General features: G+C 49.7%; 1 protein-coding gene across 4 annotated transcripts in view; it reads right to left on the reverse strand.

Annotated features, from left to right (window-relative positions):
* PHC2 (polyhomeotic homolog 2) overlaps nucleotides 1–21,978 on the reverse strand; it is a 110,151-nt gene that overhangs the window by 18,640 nt on the left and 69,533 nt on the right. For 2 of the 4 annotated variants that reach the window (XM_048221707.2, XM_057305139.1), the window contains exons 8-9: nucleotides 12,259–12,677; nucleotides 11,852–12,017 (exon numbers count right to left, since the gene is read on the reverse strand). In XM_048221707.2, the coding sequence (XP_048077664.2) occupies nucleotides 11,852–12,017; nucleotides 12,259–12,677 (585 nt within the window). Of the gene's footprint in view, nucleotides 1–352; nucleotides 639–7,349; nucleotides 7,586–11,851; nucleotides 12,018–12,258; nucleotides 12,678–21,978 lie in introns of those variants that run through there. The other 2 variants (XM_026516737.4, XM_044390596.3) reach the window with 2 other exon arrangements.

The following is a 21,978-nucleotide window of genomic DNA, read 5'->3' on the forward strand; positions in this document are numbered from 1 at the left end:
ATAAGCAGAGAGCTCTCCCCCCGATTTCGGGGCTGCAGGCTTGGTGGGAGGGGTGCGAGGGGCGAGTGATTATTCTGGATCACCGACCGTAGAGCACACAGGGCCGGAGCCTAGCCTCTTGATTTTCCAGATGAGGAGAAGTGTGCGTTTGAGAACCAAGGCAAGAGTGGATGCCACGTACGTGGAAGGCAGTCCACAACACGCGCAGAGGGGCTCGTAGCACGGGAGAAATGACACGCCCTGTCCCGCCCCGGGTCCCGAGTACCAGAAGGCAGGAGGCCCCGACGCCCAATGTTTTAAGCTTCTCGATTCCGCCAAGGCCCCATCTGTCAGACACAGAAGAAATCCTTACCTCGAGGACACACAGCAGGCTCCGGCCCTCACCATCCTGCTCCTCGGAGTACCTCCCGCGCTCTGCCAAACAGAGCAGCCCGCTCTCACCGAGCTCTCTCGGGGGGCGTTCTGGGCACCAGGCTGCGCAGTCGCGGGAGGGCGAGGCTCGGTCCGGGCCTGGGTCCCTGCAGGGGAGCCCGGCCGGCAGAAGGAAAGGGAGGCCGAGCCGCTGTCGGTGTCACAGCCACGTGCCCCGGTGGAGTCTGGGCCAGGAGGACCGGAGCGCACCCGCGCTCCCCGGCTCGGCAGCATGTGGGCCGAGCGGCTCCGGCCAAGGCGTCCGGGCGGGCGGCCCCGCCTCCCCTGGCGGCCATTACCATACAGCTGACGCGCCCGCCGTCTCCGAGGACACAGGCGCAGCGCGCGGCCCTCCTGACTCACCCACAAGCCCCGGCTACGGTGTACATAAGCTGAATTGTCAACAGCTGAATGTTTTCCAAGCCGCCACCCCCGGCTACGACGGAAGGACTCAATGGAGCGCACGGCCGCCCTCCCCCACGCAGGTCAGGACAACGGGAGCGCTGGGGGATTTCCGAACAGCTGCGGGAACTGCCGCCCGGCCCGCAGACGGACCGCCACGGGGTCCTGGGGCAACCGGACCGCGCTCAGCGGCAGCACCTGCAGGACCACGGGGTGACTGCCCACGGGACGGGTCCATGCACCAGGGAAGAGCGGCTACCTCGGACTGCAGGGAGTCAGGGAGGGGTTTCAGACTTCTACTTAGACGGAGCCAGGCCCGCGGGATCCACTGCTGTGGTTGCGGGCTCCGCGATGGTCTCCCACCAGAGTTCTCCGGCAGGTGCTAGGACTTCAAAAGACACAATGTCTGGATCGCGCGGGACAGGCTCTACACTGGAGACCTTAAGATCACAGAAGATGGACGTCAGAGCGGCAGAGTGGAAGGAGTGCTGGCTCTGGGTCGGAGCCAGAGCCTCTGGGTCCATATTCTGCAATCTGGTTACATCTTTGATTTATCTGTGAGCTTCAAGCACTTGGTACCTGCTCTGAGCCTTAGTCTCTCCATCTGTAAAAATGAGGATCACACTGCCTATGTTGCGAGGTTACTGTGAATATTAGAATTTTTATATGTAAGATGCATGGCACTGATCTCATTTAGAAGCTGTGCAAAGCGGCTGTTAAGACTCTGGGATCAGAAAGCCTTTAGGCTTAAATCCTAGTTTGTAATCCTGGACAAGTTACTCGAGGCCTTAGTTTCCTTATCTGTAAAATGGGTACTTAGACCTGTCTCACTTGGGCCACAGTAAGGATTAAATAAGATAAGGCAGGAACAACACAGTGGAACAGGTTGGACTTGGCCTTAGGAGGGCTAACATCACTGAAACCTGAGGTATTAGGAAACCTGCCTTAATCCCTTAATCTCACTCTCACAGAGGCTGGCTTCTTGTAGCTCCAGGGCAGAGCTATTCTTCCACGGGCCCAAACTCAGGTACCATTCATGCTCCTCAGACACCCTGCTCTACTCAGGGTGTCCTGTTCTTGCCCTCTCCGGGTTTGGCTTCAGGAAGAAATGTTACTGCCACAACAGCAACACAACAGAAATGCACCTGCTTTCAGGGCGAACCAAATGTCTCAATTCACCTTCTACAGTCTTTAATCCCAAGGATGAGGCAACCACCTCGCTCCCTTTTCTATATAGTTCTTTCAGAGTCTCAGGGTATGACACAGAGCAGAACCCCAGAAGCCAGACAAGGTGACTGTGAAGAACCACTTTACCTACAGAGCAGTAAATTCATGGAATTTGTAAAGCCAGGAGGTAGTTTAGCCTGTGAAAAGAAGTTAGTTTAAAAGGCTGAAGATAAAATTGTGGAAGATGGGTTTCTAATAGTTGAAAAAAAAAAAAAGATAACTAGAAATGTTTAAATTCCTTCATTATTTTCAGGTTGATAATAAGGAAAGGCCACTATGTTGCCTGATACGCTGCCTCATTTATTTACCAACTGCAGGCACACTAGTATTCCCAGATAAATGAGACAGAGAGGGGGAGAGGGAAAGGGAGGGAGACAGAGAAAGTGGGGAAGAAGCTAAGCCTCGGCTGTCTCGCCAATATAATGGGATAGATCATACTTATCTTGCAAACCAATCCTCCTGACCATTTTTGCTCATGGCAAACATTCCTCTCTCCCTTCCTAAAATCATCGTCCGAGTCTGCAATCACCCGACTTTGCTCCCAATCAGCTGATAGTACAGATTAATACGGACTACTGGAGGCTTGAAAACATGGACTTCACTGATTTTTGTAAAAACAGTATTTGACTGGCATTAATGTTTCAATTTAAAGCGTCCTTTGCTTTGATCGTTTAAACATGTCTTAATATAGACTGGATGAATACAGATCACACCAGATTTGGATTGTATGGATTTAGGCCCCATATGGATGGTTTCGAATATGCTAAGGATATCAGGAAGAGGGATACTTATACACTATTTGAGACATAATAGTCATGCAACTAAAGCCTAAACAATAACCCCCAGTGGTCAAGAGCTCTCATTTTCTTGCCAACCGTCTCAAGCCTGGTCCTCCTGACCTACTGGAGAAGAGCTGGTTATGACACAGCATCTGACAGGCATCTCTTTTTAAGAGAAGCTATAATAAATTCCACTGCTGAGAAGAAAACCATCCAGGAAGCAGATATTTGCTTTAAAGGCAGCCCTAATAGCAAACCGAGACTCACTTCAACATCTGGATTTCTCTCAGAACTGGCAATGCCTTTTCAATAACAATCCTTTCCTTGGCGACGTCGAAAGAACGTGCTCTTCTTTTGGACTTATCTAAACTAAAAAATCATTTGGAAATTGAAAGAAAAGGAAAGCACATCCTTTTTCACGAACTATAAATAATCTGGAAGGGGAAGGGGAAAAAAAACCCTATTAAGTTTATCATGCTGGCTGGAGATGGTCTTACAATGAATCACACAACAACAATTTATTAAATTATGTGCTATGTTTCTTACTACACTTTCTTTCTCCAAAATCTAACATTCTTAATTGTATAACTCGTGATTAACTATAAAACAGCCCGTCTCTTGACTATGTCAATCACACTCTACTTTTGTTATTGATGGGAAAAAGCCCAGAATCTCTAAGATTTTTGTCTTGGATAAACAAATGGTTGATTATTTTCCTAACAATTCCCCAAATGTCATAAAGCTGAACCAAGCATGGCTTGCCTCTGAGCTTCTCAAATCAGTGGTCTGATGTAGCTGGTAATTCAAACTGAAATTCTGAAATAAGTTAATGCTCAAAATGAAACCTACAGCTATTTGAGATGTGAATAAGTCGTCCCAACAGGCCCACTTTTTGATTTTTTTTTTAAAAGAGAAAACATGCTCGGAATCTTTAAGTGGTGACTCACATTATAGTTTAAACCATGCCATAAGAACTTTTAAAATATAAATCTACATATGTTCATACATCTACCTTGAGGGGTAGGCCAGCTTTGCTTTCCACCAAACAAGGTGCCAAGTCACTGCAGAGAGAGTCATTCCTGTTACTGGCACAAAGGCCTCATGGGGGCAGATTGCATAAGGCAGCCAGTCCTCACCCTGCTTTTCCACGGGGGTGGAAAACACAATAGCATCTCTCTACCACCACTTTGGCGAGATTCCTCCCGACCACAGAAAAGTCATCATCTTCATCTTCCAGTTGCAAAATGGCACAAAACGAAGGGAATAAAAGAGAAACTATCACTTAGGAAGACTCCTTATTCTCATTTCCCTACTCTCCTCTCTAGTAGCTGTATCTTTTCAGAAGAGAATCTTTTTGAGGATGGGACCAAATCTGTCTGGACAGTACATGACCCTGAAAGCTGGGAGAACTTTACTATAAACTTGGAATGACACAAAAAGGGGGGGGGGGGGAACAACCCTTGGGAAGTATCATACGAGTGCAGAGCAGCATTACCAGGCCTGGAACCATCATCCCATTCCCCGGTTCTTTAAATTTAAATTTTATTTTGGCTTACTGATCCATGTGAACTGAAAGTGAAGGTCTCTGATAGGAAGTGGCTGAACTTTATTCTGCAAGTGGTTACCAAATGCCTAGCATGAGGCCCACAGCCCAAAGGAGGCCAGAGACATAGAGGAAGAGTCTAAGACTCTAAGTCATCCTCTTTATACATTCACAACAGGGAAAAAAAAAAGACAAAAAGACATGGACTCACAGGCAAAAAGACACGGACTCACAGGTAGAGGTTCTTAATTCTGAGACACTCACCATTTCTTTTTTTTCTTAAACAAGAAAACCTAGGGAGGGGACAGCCTACGTAAGAGCGAGAAAGAATAGTTCGATTTTGTAAGATCATCTATCCACTTATTCCTCTTCTCTTAGTTTATTCTCTTCCTCTTGGAAAGATCAGAATTAAAGGATCCAAAGTATCTGAGACAGGAAATGAGTAAGGCAGGAAAAAGGATGTGGTCTGAAAAAGAGTGGATTCTGGGGCTGAGCCAGAGCAAGTAACAGGCACAGGGTCATAGATGGGGGAGGGGGCCCGGTGGCAGGAAGAGAAGTCTCGGGATCAATCAGCTTAGACTAGAAAGTCCGTGACAGAGGAGATATATCTGGAGAAGCATAACAACACCTTCCTAAAAGCTTATCCTCCACTATAATGCAGAGAGACAATGGCTGACCGCCCTAGAGCTAGGAGAATCATTACTGGGACAGAAAGAAGAGCTGGAGTTTCCGCCTTACTTTGAGGAAAGTGGAAGTAATATACGTTGGGTATGCCTGACAGACATAAATTAGAAATTAGTCAGGACCTGGAAGAGAAGTGGAAAAAGCTGGGAGGTTAAGTACATGATGGAATACCAATATTCCTGAAGCATCTATGTGCCACATCTCAGTAAGACAGCAGCTTAAAAAAAAAAAAAAAAAAGAGGAGGAGGAGTGACGACTGGAGAGATGGCTCAAGCAAACACAGTTGGATAACAGAAACCAACTCGAGAACAACAGAAATGTACACCAAGAAACTACCTACTTTCTCAAGACTAAGGCTGGAGAAAAAAAAGGCATCTATTCTTCCAGTGTGTAAAGACAAGCCTGGAAACAGATCTTGGGTGGGCAGGGCGCACATGATGAAGAGGGCCTGGAAAGGGCAGGTGCCAAAGAGCACCATTGCCCATCTGCTGGAGCCTCTGTGAAACAAGCCAGCCCCTGTGAATGAGCCAAGCCAGGAACTTTGGTTCCTGCCTTGCAGGGGCTGGAATTCAAGTACAGCAACACAGGGAAACACAGTTTCTCAGCTGATTCAAAAGTGTGGGTACTTCCAGACACCGGTCCAGATGTTGGGGGCTATGTGGGAAAATCACTTTTATAAGCGCCTAGCACTATATGAAGCAGGAGTCTAATAAAAGTGTGTTGATCTGAGTGAAACCAGAACTACTTAGCTGTGCAGGTATTTTAAGATTCCAGACAGACTCTCCTGCCCTATAACCAACATGGTAAGTTGCTTTCTTCCTATTTCACAGGCGAAATGATACGAAGCCCTACACCCCTGCGACCTATACCTAAGCCCTCATCAACAGACACTGCCACAGGTCTGCTGCCCTGCACTGGAATAAAAGATGGGGAGGGCAGGAGCGGGGGAGAAATACAGGGGCAAGAAGGCATTTCCTTGCTTCATTAGCCTGTAATTTTCAGACTCACCTAGAAATCCTGGCAGTTCCAACATTTGGGTTGACTCAGGAGGGGAAGAAAAATCCCAGGTGAATGATAATTGGATTACCCAGTTATGCCCCAGAGCCAAATGGCTGGAAAAGGCCAGGACAGCAGGGTCTGATACACTTAAAGTGACATTATATTCTAAACCAAAAATCGAGACACTTGGGCTGATAGACAATGGGATGGAATATTTTAAATTGGCGCTGTCCTAGAAAAATCGGGGACATATGGTGGATTTAGGTCTGTTGCTTATTTCACAACGAGGGATCCTCTGGGCCCAATATGCTAATGGAGGGGATTAAAGCCCTAGAATGGGAGATGTCTAGGAGAAAGCTGTCACTGATTTGTAAAGCAGGGGAAAAAAAAAAGTGTGTGTGTAGACCGCACTGGAAGAAGGGGAACATTCTGGGTATGGAGTAGGGAGGAAAGGAAAGTTGATCAGAACTGAAAGTATGTCAGTGAAATCTGTTTAGGTATCCAAGGCGGGGGTGGGGAAGGGACGGAAAGGATTGGGATGGTGGGGGTATCACTGGTACAGACTGGTGGTATCCAGCCATACAGAACTCAGGGGCCAGGAGTTCAGACTGTAGCTTCACCATTAGTTTGCAGCCTGACCTTGGGAAAATTATTTCCCTCACTGCGGACTTCAATTTAAATAGAGAAATCTCACAAATCCCGATTTTTATGTAAAGAATCCACAATTCAGCATACCTTCATTTGGCATGGGAAAGAGAGAAAATGCTCTTCTAAAAATGGAAGACAGGACAGACACAGAACAGCTTGTCCTTTCCATCCAATTAAAAACCTCGTGAGACTGAACTAGATTAAAAACAAAACTCTCCAGCGAAGCCGCAGGCCCTCCAAGCTAGGTAGTCCCCTACCAACAGAGCGCAGCGGATGCCAGCAGCCCTGGCCCTAAACGGCCCGTCCATCCCCCGGTAAATCGCCGTCCCGGGAGGACGGTGATGGGGTGGGGGTGGGGTGTGCGGGGACGGGGGGGGGGCAGGGGCGCGGACACACACGGAAGCGTTTGGCACACCAAGGTTGACAGAGCGGCTTCCGGGGGAGTGCGGGGCGGGCAGGGTCCCCGACGAGGGGGGGGAGGCGGAGAACACCTCCCAGGCGCCGAGAGGGCGAGAGTCGCGGGCTGGCACGGCCTGGCAGCCGAGCAGGCCCGGGCCGGGAGTGGCACCGGAGGGCGGTGCCCGGCTTCCCGTGCGACGAGCGCCGGCCACGGGCCCCCTCCTGGCGAGAACCCCTCCCCCGCCACGGGCACTGACCTGTCCAGGGCCCGGCTGGGCCTGGCCGGGCGGGGCCTACGCAGCCCCTCGGCCGGGCGCCGCCTCGCGCGGGGTCCCGGGCCCGGGCGGGCCGCCTCCTCTCCGCCGGGAGCCTCCGAGCCGGGGCCCGGGGCTGCCGCGGCGCATCCGACCGCACCGGCCTGGCCGGCGTCAACAAAGGGCGGCGGGGGCGCGAAGCCGGGGCGGGGGCGCGGGCGGCGGCCGGATTGCGCGCGCGCGGCGGGCGCTCGAGGGCTGCAGCCGCCGCGGAGACAATGCGGCGCGTCCCGGCAGGGCTCCCGCGGCCGCCTCCGCCGGGGGCGGGGCGCGGCGCGGGGCGGGGCCTGGTCGCGCGGGGCGGGGTCTCCGGGAGGCGGGGCGCCGGCGCGGAAGCGGGGCCGCGCGCTTCCTTTGTGCGGACGCGCCGGCCCCGCCCCGCGCCCTCCGGAAGGCGCCCCGAGCCCGGCGGCGAGTTAGGGACGTCGGCCTTCGGTTAGGGAGGCGGGCGCCGCGCGGCAAGGACGTCTGCCCGCGGCCCTTCAGAAGTCCCCAGTGGCGTGGCGGACTATTGACTCCCGCCCGGCCAATTCGAAGGCAATAATAATAACGACTAGCAGTAATCGAGTGCTTAGTATGTGTCAAGCCCTCCGTGCACGCATTCCCACTTAGGCTTCACAATAACCCTACAAGTAGTCATTATTCTCCGCATTGGGAACTGAGGATCAGAGAAGTTAAGTAATGACCAAAGTGACCCAGTTACACCCCCATAAACGGGGATAGTGCCTACTCTTTAGGCTTACTGTGAAGGTTAACTGAGAACATTTACACAAATTGCCCGCAGTGCTTGGCACACAGTTGGAGCCCAATAAATGTTACTTCTCTTCCTAAACCACACTGTTTTAAACTGCATTCTCATGGCGAAGCACATTCATTCACTAGATACGCTAGAAAGCTGTGGGGGATACAAGGTGACTCACGCGTCTCACCGCCCCATCCCCCAGCTTTATCGGGAATAGATGACACGGACTTCTCCCTCCATGCTTGACGTCTCTCTTTTCCCAACATTTTCCCATTTTCTTGCCTTTTACTTTTTTTTAGCATTCGTATTCTCCCTGCCCCCACCCCCGCTTTTCCCCTTCAGGTCTCATCCCTTTTCCTTTGCTTCTGCGTCTTACGTTTATTTTATATGCCCTGATTGTTTACTTCACTCCCTCTTCTCCTATTCCTCTTCCCTCCCCTCTACTATTTTTCGAATTTTCAAAGTCTTCTTTCATTAACATTCCCATTTCCTCCTCCTTTCTGATTTGCACTTCTTACACTTACAAAGACAACACGGGATAGAATACTCAATTTCTATTTCCCAAACAGGCCCACATTTTCCTGCCTCCCTACCTTTACTTCCTCTAGTCCCTCCTAGATTGTCCTTTCCCCTACTCTGCATGTCTAGGTCCTACTTATCCTTCAAGTTCTAGACTCAAGAACAGTGGTCAGCAAACTTTTTCTGTAAGGAACCAGAGGGCAAATATTTTAGACTTTGCTGGATATCCTTTCTCTGTTGTAGCTATTCAGCTCTGCTGTTGTAACAGGACAGCAATCACAGATGATACACCCATGAGTAAGTGCGGCTGTGTTCCAACAAAACTTTATTTATGGACAGTGAAATTTAGATGTCATATAATTTTCATGTATCATGAAGTATTCTTTTGATTCTTAAAATTTTTTAAGGTAAAAACCATTATGAAATGGTGTACAAAAACTGGCAATGTGATGGATTTGGCCCTTGGGATGTAGTTTGCCAACCCCTGCTCTAGAACAACGCTACTTCCTCTCGGCGACCTATCCTGATCATCTCTACTGGGTGGTAACTCCTCCCTCGTAACTTTAAAGCACTTACCTATAATCCTTCTGTGGCATTTATCACATTTTGGGTTTTATTGTATGTTTTCTTCCTGTACATTTCTCGTCTTTCCCAGCAGAACTTAAGCTCCTTGAAGGTAGGGCATAGACCTTATTTCTCTGTGTATTACCTCCCAGCCCACAGTGCTTTGCACAGAGCAGGCATTCGAACATAGACAGAATGGGTAAATATTTAAGTCTTGGGTGGTTCACGGTTGTTTCCACTGTACAAAGCTTACTTCTCTCATGAGATAGCACCTCAGGAACAGAAGGCTTGTTTTAAGTATAGATTTCAGAAAGAGATTTTTGAGAGCTTTATAGAGAAGACAGAGAAAGATAAGCAAATGTCAGTTCATTTAGGAGTCACTGGATAACAAGTTCTTGAACAAAGAATGTGTATTATCACCAACCTGCAGACAGAGCCTGAGTCCTCAGTCGGGTCCTAGTCAACATTTCTCTCAGCACATTGGTTAAAAACAAAGAGAACGTGCTATATGATTTACAGACGGCAAAGTCAAGCAGAGGAGTTAATACAAAGAATCGCAGAATCCAGATCTAAAACATGTCTGCCCCCTCACTGACTCTCTGTGCTCTGCTTTTCTGTCTTTAAAATGGGGATAAAAGTCCCTTCCTACCTCACAGGGTTACTGTCAGAACTAAATGAGGAAATACACATAAAGCCTGGCAGAGAGGGCTTAGTAAATATTAGCTATTAACTATTTACTTGCTGGGCAGGAACTACTGGCTGAATTCACAAGATAACATTGAATAGACATAATTAACTCTATTTTGGCACAAAGTATAAACTGTACACATTTGAGACTGTGGAGACCTGGAATGATAGCAATCCATGTAAAAAGAAACCTTAAAAACAAAATAAAAAATAAACCCCAAACCCAACCCTCTGGGATTCAGGTGACACAGAGCTCTGTGAGCCAATGGTGTCATTCCCCTGGGGGGAGGAGCTACCGTGGGGCTCTGGGTGCGTCATGCTGATGCAGACGCTTGGAGCCAGAGTCAGGACACTGCCCTTTCATAGCAGTGTGACCTGGCCCCTCTACAGGCTTTTATTTCCTCCTCTAAATCAGGGGACAATAATATTTATCTCTCAGGGTTATCAGGAGTGAGGGAAGGACAACTTAGAACAGTACTCGGCACCTAGTAGGTGTGCAAACGAATCTCAGCTCCTCCCTACCATACCATGCAGATCTGCGAAACAGTCCTGCCGCCTGAGGGCCGTATAACGCTAGGTCCGGACGCCAACCGGTGGCGGCTAGTGGCTTTTTATATTTGGAATTACTGTGCTTAATTTGGGGGCTAACACTTTGAGAGAATTAATGCAAAGGTGGAATGTGGCTAAACAAGAATGACCAGATGGTGGTGGGAATGGGAGGACTTGACGTGGGATGGGTTAAAAAAAAAAAAAAAGTCTCAGATATGCAGCCTGGAGAATTTCCCTTTTTTAATGGGAAAGAGAGGAAAGAGACATGGTAACTGTCTACAAAGGCTGCAGGAGATGGACTTTGTTACAATTCACAAGACATTCACAGGCAGTGGTGGAAATTCCAGGAGAGCTGGTTTTGGCTTAATATGAAGAGCAACTTTCTGATAATTAGAGCAACTCCACAATGGAATGGGCGGCTTTTCAAACTGGTGAACCCCTTATTATTGCAAGTGTGCCAAGAGAACGGATGGCCTCCTTCCTGTCTTTTAAGTTTCCTGATGTTCTTTCTCCACATTCTCTTGCTCTCCTTTTCCTTATTCCATCCTCTGCCTCTTATGACACTGATAGCCCTTTCCCTTACTTTGTACCCAAGTGCTTTTCTTCTCATTTCTCCTTCTTGAGTTTCCAAACTCTTTGTCTCTTGGCTCTCCCCACCCCGACTCCCAGCACACACTTAGTCCGATGACCGGAACTGCCTCCCTGCCTTGTAGGTGGCCCACCGCTCAGAATGTCACTTCTCTGGGCCAAGCTTGCACACCAGCAGAGAGGGGACCCAGAGGGCGTGCTGTGACTCTCCCATCAGGGTAGAGGGGTCCAGCAGAGTGTCCTGAAACCCAGTCATGGAGAAGACCATTGGTCACTGGGCACTCACAGACAGATGGGGATCCCGGAGCTGAGAAGTTCTCTCAAAGCTGCTTTCCATGAGCCGAGCTCATTCTGAATCCCCTTCAGGCTGCCCCTCGGCAGTTGCCATATCTTTGCTCTACGGCAGCCGTTTGTCATATTTCCAATTTCAAGAACTCCTTCTTAGAGCAAATGAAGCAGAGAATTGAGACAACTGGAAACCTGCCTGAACTCTCAACTTGGCATATGGATATGCAGATACACCTGACAGTGCCATGTAGGCCTCAGAGTCTGGATCTAGAACTTTCAACTCTCCTTTTCTTTCTCTCTCCTTTTCTGTCTTCGGAGTCTTCTTTCTTTTCCTTTGGTTCATCTTCCTATTTCCCCTCCTCTGTTTCCACCCACCCGGCTTTCCTGTTGCCATGTGGGATTACAGTGGTTTACCCGCCCAGGCTAGATGCCCCAGTGAAATGTTCCAGGGGATGGCCAGCAAGGCCAACTCCGTCCCCTCCCCCGAGGGTCCCACTACACTTCATACCGTGAGCTGGGGACTGCTGGATGTTAGGGCTCTTGGGGACAGGCAGGCCTCCAGGCATGGCAGTGACGATGGCCTGTTGATGTGGAGATGGGCCAGACCGAGTCTCCGGCACACTCTTCTCCCCAGGTACAGCTTCCTTCCAGTCGTCCGCGGCGCACTGCTGGGGCTGTGAAGGGACAGGACAGAGATCGTCTGCTCACACATTGCCTCTACATCCTCGGATACTTCCCCTGTTTCCGAGGAGTTTGGGTAGCGGGCAAGGACGTTAAGGTTCAGCCAGCCCCAGATTTGGGAGGGGCCCCTGGGCTTTCCCGGATCACCCAGAGAGGACTTCGACAAAGACCCATCCACGCAGGCACTGTGGCATTGCCTGTCTGTTCCCCGGCCCTCGGCACTGGCTTACTCACCACTGGTGAGGCAGGCTGCAGTTGTAAGATGACAGCTGAGGCGTGCTGGAACCTGCGTTGAGGGGTGTGGGCCAGGCCCTCAGGGTATCCATTATGAGGCCCAGCGTCTGGCGTGGGAGGGTGACACTGCTGGGTGCTGCCAGCCTTGTGCACATTGGTCGTGGGGCACTGGAGAGGCAGGGCGGGTGTAACTGGGCCTAGTGGCATGGCGTGGGCTTCGGGGCTGGGCTGCAGGGTCAGGCTGGGAGGGACCGAGGCGAGCTGGGGGTGGGACTGGGCTTGGAGCGCGGGCCGGGACTGCGGCGGTGGCGGCGGCGGCGGTGCTGGCTGCTGGGGCTGCTGCTGGAGCACAAACTGGGGCTGCAGGTGCTTTGAGGGCGGCTGCGAGAGGAGCTGGTGCGGTTGCAGCTGAGCATAGGCTGAAGGGGGGGACAGAGCAGGTCAGGGGGCACAGCTTGACCTCATCTTCTGCCATGGCCCCAGCTCTGCCCCTCCCACCTCCATATCACAAGGGCTTCCCAGACTCACGGTCTCGGGCTTTGATCTCTTTCAGCTTTCACCTAGAGACTGGCTGGCCTGGCCACTGCCACGACCCACCTCTCTCTGTTTCCTTGCCTTCCTCCTGTGCTGAAGCCGTGTTCCCTCGGGCTGCCCCTCAAAGCCCAGTGCAAAACTCACCTCCTCTGGGAAGCCTTCTTGGACCATGCCAGCTGTTCAGAGAGCTGGATTCTACAGTGTGCCATGCTCTCTGTCCCCTCCGTGCCCTTCACCCGCTTTTCTCTGAGCCTGCAGGCGGTGTGGCCTCCCATCGCCCAACCCAGCCCTGCAGTCGGTGTGGCCTCCCATCACCCAACCCAGCCCTAGCTCTGCTCAGGCTGGGCCTCCTGCAGGACAGCCAATGGCACACGGGGCCCTGGACTCTGTGACATACACAGGGGCCTCGGGCTAGCTGCTAACCCTCTCTAGGCCTTGGCTTCCTTCTCCGAAAGTTGGAAATAAAAACAGTTTCCACCCAGAAAGTTCTTGTAGGGATGAAATGAGAAAAAACTGTGCGAATAAAATGAGAAAAAAAGTGACATATTGTACATAGCACAGTGCCTGGCAGTCATGCTCGATCATCTCTAGCTATAATTAAAGAGATGATTCCGATCTTGGTTTAGGCGCTCAGAGCGTGCTGGACTCACGCCTCCCACAGGAACGTGGATCACGGTGCACTATAATTGTTTCTTAGCTGCCTTCCCTTCAAGCTCATGAACCCCTTGTGGTCAGAAACTATCCTGGATCTCTTTATCCAGAACCTGGCCTAATGCCTGACATCAGATGGGTGCTAAAAAAATAAACTTCTTGTCCTGAACTGGAATTTGTTGCCACGTGCCGCTAGCCTTCTCTTCTCCCACTTTAACCAGGCCGACTCTTTGAGGTGAGGATTCTTATACTTTTTTAGGAATCCATTCAGTGTCTAGCTCATGCTGCCTTGTATATAGTAGGGGTTCAGAGATGCAGCTCAGAGATCGATTGTCCTTACTCCTCACCCTGCCTAGTGGCATCCAGGCCAGCTTAGCATGAGGGCGGCTCCCCTGAATCTGTCTGGCCTGACAGAGGCCCTCCACCAAGACTCCCACAAGCTGGGGAGCCACTGCGGAGCGGCTGTGCCTTGCAAACGCATAGGGTCACAGCAGGAAGCTCACAAATGGATTTTTACAACCAAAGCCTCGCAGCCAATAAGGTTAAAGGCAAATTTTGGATCTTGAGCTAACATTTTAAAAGAATCCTGTGATCCTGACAGGTTTTGAAAGCAAGCAGATTTCAAACGGAATTGGGGAGGGGGGCTTCCTTCTTAAATTTTGTCTATTTACACATGTTTCCAACTATCTCATCACAGCCCAGCACAGAGTTCCAAGCAGAAGGCTGATCGGAATGGAAAGGAAAGGAAAGAGGAGGTGTTAAGGGAAAACAACACGGTCCCGTGATTGACAGCTGTAGGCAGAGAGAGGGCGGAGCGTTTTTAAAGAAATGCGCTGGGTGTGAGGTGCCGGTGGATCACCCAAATGGAAATTGCCAGTAGGCATCTGGCGATTATAAATCGCCCCTGCCTCCAACTTAAGCCTTGTCTCCCAATCCACATTAAATAGCTCAAAACTTAATCAGGCAAAGACTGTTAATGAGGCAAACTAGACAATCAGGACTTTTTGAGATGACTGTGGATAAGGCACCGGGAGATCCCGCAGACGTCACGCAGTGCCCCGTTAGGTGCCTTCTGAGAAGTCAAGCAAACCTCTCTGTCTCTCAGTACAAAGTCATGAAGTCCTGCCCCGGGAACCGTGGCTGCAGGGACTGCCCATGTGAGGTGAGCGCAGGCACGGGTGCGGGGCAGGGGGCTGAGGACCCTCGGCCTGCCCCACCACTCCCGGGCTGTGTGGCTAGAGGCGGTCCTGCTCCTTCTCAGGGATTCAGAGTTTCGTCTGCGACAGGAGGTTTGGGTGAGATGAGCACAGGAGTCTCTCCCAGCTCTCATCTGATGGGAGTGGCTAGCATAGAAAAGTAGGTTAAAATTCAGGATGTATAAGGTGGTGAAAAGAAGGTGAGAGAGGAAGAGGGTTCTAAATCTCCAGCGCGAAGAGTCCAGTTAGGGACAGTACACGTTTGCTTGCCAAGAATGGGAAAGCAACTGCTGGCCCCGCTCTCCCAGAGCGTCCCCGTCTATCCCACTACCCCACTCTCTCCCCTCTGTGCTGCTTGTGGAAAACCAGAGGCGTTGTTCCGGAACAGATGATGCCAGTGTATGCCATGCTGGAAAGAAGGCTCCTGAAGCCTTAGATAAGTTCATAGATCAAAGACTCAAGGTAGTTTGGGGGGGAGTGTACATCCGTAACCTTTTGAGGTTAATAAAAAGCAAAGACCATGATTTAACTCTGGCATTATCCTGGGTCAAAAGTCCTTTTATTCAAAGTATTGCACTAACTTTCTAATTGGTCTTTCTGATTCTGGTTTCTTCTCTCTATAATCCATCTTACCGATTGCAAATTAATCTTTCTTTTGCAAGTTAATCTTCCTAGTGCACAGATCTGACCCCCGATAAAAAGCCATCAGGGATCCTCCTTTGTCTGTTGTCTAAAGCCCCTGGCATTCAAGATCTCTTTACAACCTTTTAATTTTTATTATTTCTTTGATCCAGGCAATCTACTCCTCACTGTCCCCCCTACAGAGTTCATGCCTTGTCTCATCCTGCCCCGAGTAGCACACAAATCAAATCCTTTCCCTGCTCTTCCAGCCAAGGAGACTCTTCCCTTTGAGCTACACCAAGGTCTCTCTGCTTCGCGGCGCCCTCAGAGATGCCGCGTGTCCAGTGGTCAAGTGTAAGCTCTAGAGTCAAAGTGCTTGGATTTGAATCTTAGCTCGGCCACTTACCAGCGGTGCGATGCTGGGCAGGTTACTTGACCTCTCTGTACCTGTGTCATCAGATACCCATTTCATAGTTATTTCAGTAAAAGACTTATCTCCTTTAACAGGCAGAATTTATGGGATTCATTTATTTCATCCAAAGAACCTTGAATTTAGTGGATGCTCAATCAGTATTGGGGAATGAATGAATGAATGAATGAATGAATGACAACATGGTGGGACTCCAGCTTGTTTATCCCACAGAATCCTTCCTCTTTAGAGCCAGAACACAGATGAGAAGGATATAAGCCCACAGATCATTTTGGTTTACCCAGCATTCTGGTTTGTCGAAGACCCTCCTCCTGTCCCACCCCTGCTCTCTACGTTCCTGCATTCACTGTCAACCCACCCCAACTGCTCTACTCGCTGTGCACAAAACGTCATATCCCACCGTGCCTGTTTGGCTTCGATTTCGGTGCTTCCATTTTCTGGAATGCCCTCCTTCTGCTTCAGCGATCCAAGGCTTAAGCTTCTTTGGCTCAGGCTCAGCTCCTGTTGTCGCCTTCTTTGCCTTAACTCTCAATTACGGGTTTTCCTGAAGGATTCCTGAAGGTTTCTGTTTGTTTGATTCATTTATGACTTAACGTGTGCTATCTTGTATACATATTTCACTGATTCTTAAAAATTGAATCTTACTCCCCCCATCCCCGCGTTTTAACATAACATCCTCTGAACTGGGATGCATATCGCACTTGGTGTCAGTTCAACCAGTGGTGCTTTTCCTCCCTAGAATTTAATAAAATAATGGTGCAGCTCACAATCAGTGGTATTCTAGATGAAATCAAACGGGAATACTTTTATTCTAGTGTGTGTTTCCTATCTTTCTAACTATCCTTTTTCAGTCAAAGGCATGTTCTATGTTTCTTTTTAATTTTTCCTTAATTTAAAAGATATGCTTTGGGATGCTTGGGTGGCTCAGATGGTTAAGCGTCTGCCTGTGGCTCAGGTCATGATCCCGGGGTCCTGGGATCAAGCCCCACATCGGGCTCCCTGCTCGGCAGGGAGCCTGCTTCTCCCTTTCCTTCTACTGCTCTCCCTGCTTGTGCTATCTTGCTCTCTCTGTCAAATAAATAATAAAAGTAAAATCTTAAAAAAAAAAAAGATATGCTTCAATGTAGCTGGAAGGTTTTTATGTCTCTTTCACCTTCCGCATTGTCCAGCGTGATACTACTTTGCATGTTTGCAGATGCTTAGTAAATGTCCGCTGCGATCATGGTAGGATCGACGAATGCTTCTCCCTCTGCCATACCCTCCAGCTCAGTCTGGGGTAGTAAAGGGCATGTCTGATTGCAGCCATGATACCGGACCAGGCCATGCGCCTCTTCCCCACAGATAGGACGGGGCATATCAGTTGATGAAATGTTAATGCACAGAAATCTCTTTTTTCTTTTTCTTAATTTTTTCTAATGCCCAGGAGCTTCATTTCCCCCCCTGCACCCACTTTGGCTCCCCCATCCTCTCCTGCTGTAGAGTCCACTGCTCCTGAGGAACAGAGGATTGCTTCCATGGGACCTCGGCCACAACTCTGGAAGACCCCATCAGCCCTTTCTGTTATGGAGCAGGGGAGGGGCAGGCCCAGGACGTCCACAAATTAGAGCCTAGCAAGAAAGAGAGACTCTAGGCAATGCTTCTCTTCCTGTCTGGTGCTCTAACCTTGAACGGCCTCCTCAGAATTTCAAGAAGCCAATTCACTGCTCCCAAACCAGTCGGTTGTTAGCAACAAGAGGATTAAGGTCCCCCAGGCAGGAGGGATTACTGGCACACCCCCTTCACTGCATCCACTGTCAGAATTTATCAATAATTAATCTCTATTGATCTCAAGGCTTCAAGGATGCAGGAAACAGCTCACAGCCCCAGACATGCTGAGACTCTCCAGCATCTCTCTCACGGGTCCAGCCTGGCTTGTATGGTTATTTTTCTAGACTCTGCTATCATGGACTAGAGTTACTGGGGTTACCTGGTCTCCGGCTGAGGGGGGGAAGTCTCTGGCATAATGCTTTACTGCCCACTACTCTTCAAGGTTTTTAGAAAGTGAAGAGATACTTTGAACCATTCATTCACTCGACAAACATTAGTAAGCACCCACCGTAAACCAAGCACTATGTTTGGTGCTGGCTGAACCAGGGTCCCTAAAGAGATTCGAGTCTAGTAAAAGAGACACTGACTCTTGGCCTATCTTGGTAAATGTTGCAATAGGGGATAAGCACCGAATATCGAGAACACAGAGAAGCGGACTCAGCTTGAGGAGAACAGAGAAGGCTTCCCAGAGAAGCGTTTAACATGACGCAGAGTCAGGAGGAGGAGAGAAGGAGACGTAAAATGCCACGGTGCGTTCCGAAAGCTACAGGGCATCCTGTACAGCCGAACCCAGACTGACTGTAGCACAGCAGCCGGACGAGGAGGCCGGTTCAGGATGGGTCTAAATTACGCTAGCATCCACAAGAGGCGGCTCATCTCTGAAGAGGTCTCATGGGATCAGGCCTTGCGAGTGACTGACACATACACACAAATAGACAGGGAAACTCCTTTTAGAAAAACCTAAAGCAACAGCCACACGAATTTTCCATGACGCAGTTCCTCTGTGCTGAGGGCTAAGGGTTTGAGGGGGAAGTGGAGCTCAGGGAAGTTTCCCTGCAAGAAGATGCTAGGTTGTAACAACAGGCTGGCCTACTGCAAGGGCACGCCATGGTGGTCTGTCCATGCCTTCATGCCCTTCGGCCCGCGCTGCAGCCATCTGGCAAAACTAGCAAATATCCTCTGTGAGCAGAATTCCTTATAAGGCAGCTTGGAGCCTTAGAAAAGAAACTGGCTTCTGCATCTCTGCCCCCAGCCCACCTTGGCAGGGAGATGGCGGTACAGCGTAAGCGGCCAGAGGCATGGGTTTTAGAGCCAGATCTGGGTTTGGAGCCTCGTTCCGCCACCTATAGACGGTGCAACCTTAGACAAATTGCTTACCCTCCCTGAATCTTGATTTCCTGTTCTAGACATGGTAACACGCACCCCATAGAGTAGCTGTTAGCATCACATGGAATATTGCGGTTAAATCACGAGAAGGTTCACTGCCTCTGCTCATACCTAGGAGATGCTCATCCTAGGAAGCTACTCTTAGAATACTACCAGCTATTTGCATGTTGCTTTGAACTTCTCAGAGCATTTTTGTAATTTCAGTCTCATTTATGCATAACAATACGCCGATGAGGCAAGCGGGCAGTGCTCCCATTTTACAAGCAAGAGCTGAGAGTAGTTTCCAATTGACTGCTAGAATGCGGCGTGCTAAGGGAAAATCGACTTCACTTGACAGATGAGACAGAGTGCCTTGCACACCACACACACTCAAAAAACGCTGATGGGCAAGTGAATAATAGAAGCCAGTAAACACAAAGTAAAATGGCAAGCCTTGGAATATGAGTTGGAGGCTGTTCAGACCTTTGCAGGGAATCTTGCAGGGAGGGCCAATGAGAAGTAAGTGTTTTGCCAGAAGGCACGAAGGTAAAAGGTATGCGATGTATCAAGTAAGTCAGAAAGGGGCAGGAGTGGGGGGAGAGGAGGCAGAAGATCTGTCCCAGAAAGCCATGAGCAATTCCAGTGGTTTCGTGGGCAATTTGGGGAGGGCCTTGCAGGCCCCCCACGGAGTCAGAGTCAGTGTTATCAGAAGTCACCAACACGCTATTTATTGAGTCCCTCCTACAGGCTGGGCATCGTAGCTGATAAAGGAGGAAATAAAAACACAGTGAAGGTTTCTAAACAAGAAAGAAATAACAGTCTCTGAGGAAGATGATTCTAGCAGCTGTGAGTGGGAATTCCTGGCCATCGGTTAAGCCTCTTACAGTCAGCAGGCCTGGAGGAAGGCAGGGAGCCAACACAGGAAGCATCCTCAGAGCCTGGCGATGAGCTGGGTGGTGATGGAAGGTGGGACTAAGGAGGGAAAGGGAGCTGGTAGCTGTCGCGAGCCTACTCTGTGCTGGTCACCTCCGCAGGCCACCGCACTCGTCTTTACAGCCTGTGGGAAGTCAATCATCTTAGTTTTATAGGTGAGGAAATTGAGGTTTACAGAGATTAAGTAACTTGATGATGGTCATAAAACTAGTAAGTAGGAAAGCTGGGGTCTGAAACCAGATCTAACTCTGAAGCCCATGCTTTTCCCATTATAACACTCTGCCTCTGCGGTAAAGGAAAATGAGGTCAACATAACCCCGAGATTGAGAGCCTGGGGTAAAAGGGTAGCTCACGACTGTGGGCTGTGGCCAGGAAACTGGGAACGGGGATTCTTCCATGGAGGAATACATTCAGGTTTTTATTTCTATTTTGTTTATGAATTCTGTAAGTTTTAAAAATGCGTACGCGGGGGCGCCTGGGTGGCTCACTCAGTGAAGCGTCTGCCTTCAGCTCAGGTCGTGGTCTCAGGGTCCTGGGATCCAGCCCCACGTTGGGCTCCCTGCTCAGTGGGGAGCCTGCTTCTCCCTCTCCCTCTGACCTTCCCTCCAGCTCGTGTTCTCGCTGGCTCTCTTTCTCAAATGAATAAATAAAAAATCTTTAAAGAAATGTGTATGCGGGTGGGGTGGTATCCAAGGGGGATAACCTGTAGACAGGAGATCTATAGGGAAGGGGAATGAAGACAGGGATGGATGCATATTGACAAGCCATCTGCAGACAGGTGATACGTGTCCGAAATGTCAGAACAGATAAGCTCCTTTGGGGGGTAAGTGTTGGAGTAAAAGGCCAGGAGGACAGGACTGAGTCTTTTGGGAGTCCCACAGCCAATGGCAGAGGGGCAAGGGGAAAGGAGGGAGGAGTAGGTCCCACCTACACGCACAGATGGTCACATGCACACATGGCCATTCTGGGCGTAGGTGCTTCCCCGTGCCAGCTGAGATCATCCTCCTTCTGTTCTGTTCTTGAAACTTACTCATTTTTCAGGCACAACTCAGATTTCCACAACCCCAATTAGAATGTAAACTCTTGTTCATCTCTGTTACTCCCATATGGTTAGCGTTATGTTTGGCACATAATAGGTGCTAAATGAGTATTTATTGAGCTGAACTAAACAATTAAAGAGACAGAGAAAAACTATTTGGGGATGACAGTTAATTAGTCTTTCCGAGCCATATCTTCTTCATTTGGGGGAATGGAATAATCATCGCTGGGATTAAATGAGGTCTGCAGGTAAGATATGTGGGTATCTGGTGCAGTGCCTGGGACAGGGTTGTTTATTAACTGGTAATTATTATTATTAGCTGGCAATGACCCATGGAGGTAATAGAATAGGAGCTATGGTGAAGGATTTCAGGAAAGAAGGCTCAACAGTTCCAAGTCCCTTTGTGTACCCCAGTTGTACCCTCTTCCTCTGGCTCCGTCACACACGCACACGCACACACACACCCATGATATGTTAAGCAAAATATAAAACTCCTCCACTGATATCTTCTAGACCTTCCCCCCCCCCCCCCCCCGATATGAAGAGGAACTTCTTTGTAATCTAAATTTGATAGTGGAAATGACCTTCATGACTGGTTGCACGATTTTAACATCAAAATTGTTGGGAATTTTGACTCCAGTGAGATAACGAGCCCCCTTGTCTGTTCTGTTTTTATTGGATTCTCTAAGTAAAAGTGTCTATCTCACAGCTTGGAAGCTGCTCTGGGAGAGAAATGCCGTCCCGGAGAGTCCTAGAATCAGCAAGCACCACATCGTGGGGCCTATCACAGACCGAAATCACTGTTCCCGGACACAAACCCCTCTCTGTGATAAAACAAAGCTGCTATTTTTTTTTGGGCAGGCAGGCCTTCCCAGCAGAGAGTTTTCTCTCCTCTGCTGAGACCTGAGGAGGGATGAGGAGACAGAACAAAGACCCGGCATCTGGAGCACAATTGTGTGGAAAGGGCCTAGAATCTTCAGTGACCTGACAATTTCCTTTTTTTCACAGCAGCACCCTCCTGGTCAGCGGTTTGCTCCTCACCTTTGGGCCTGAGTGTGTGCAGCCAAGGCCCTGAGTTTACCCCCTAGAATGAGGACTCCAAGAACCAAGACTCTTGTGGGGAGCTGTGGCCCAGCTCCCTTAGGACTCAGTTTCCCTGGAGGCCGGGCCCATGGGACCTTGCTGCCTGCCCCTCTTGTGCCCTCCCCGGCTCTGTCCTCAAATTTCCGAGAAGCCCAACCTCTTCGGCTCTGCTCTCTGCCCCTTACTCCCCTCCCCCACCTACCAACCCACCCCTTTTCAGGGCATAAGGGACCTTTTCTATTTGCAGATCCTAAAGAAGCTGGTTGCCAAGGTGACAGGAG

Source organism: Ursus arctos, unplaced genomic scaffold, assembly GCF_023065955.2.
Source record: "Ursus arctos isolate Adak ecotype North America unplaced genomic scaffold, UrsArc2.0 scaffold_32, whole genome shotgun sequence".
NCBI classification, from domain to species: domain Eukaryota; kingdom Metazoa; phylum Chordata; class Mammalia; order Carnivora; family Ursidae; genus Ursus; species Ursus arctos.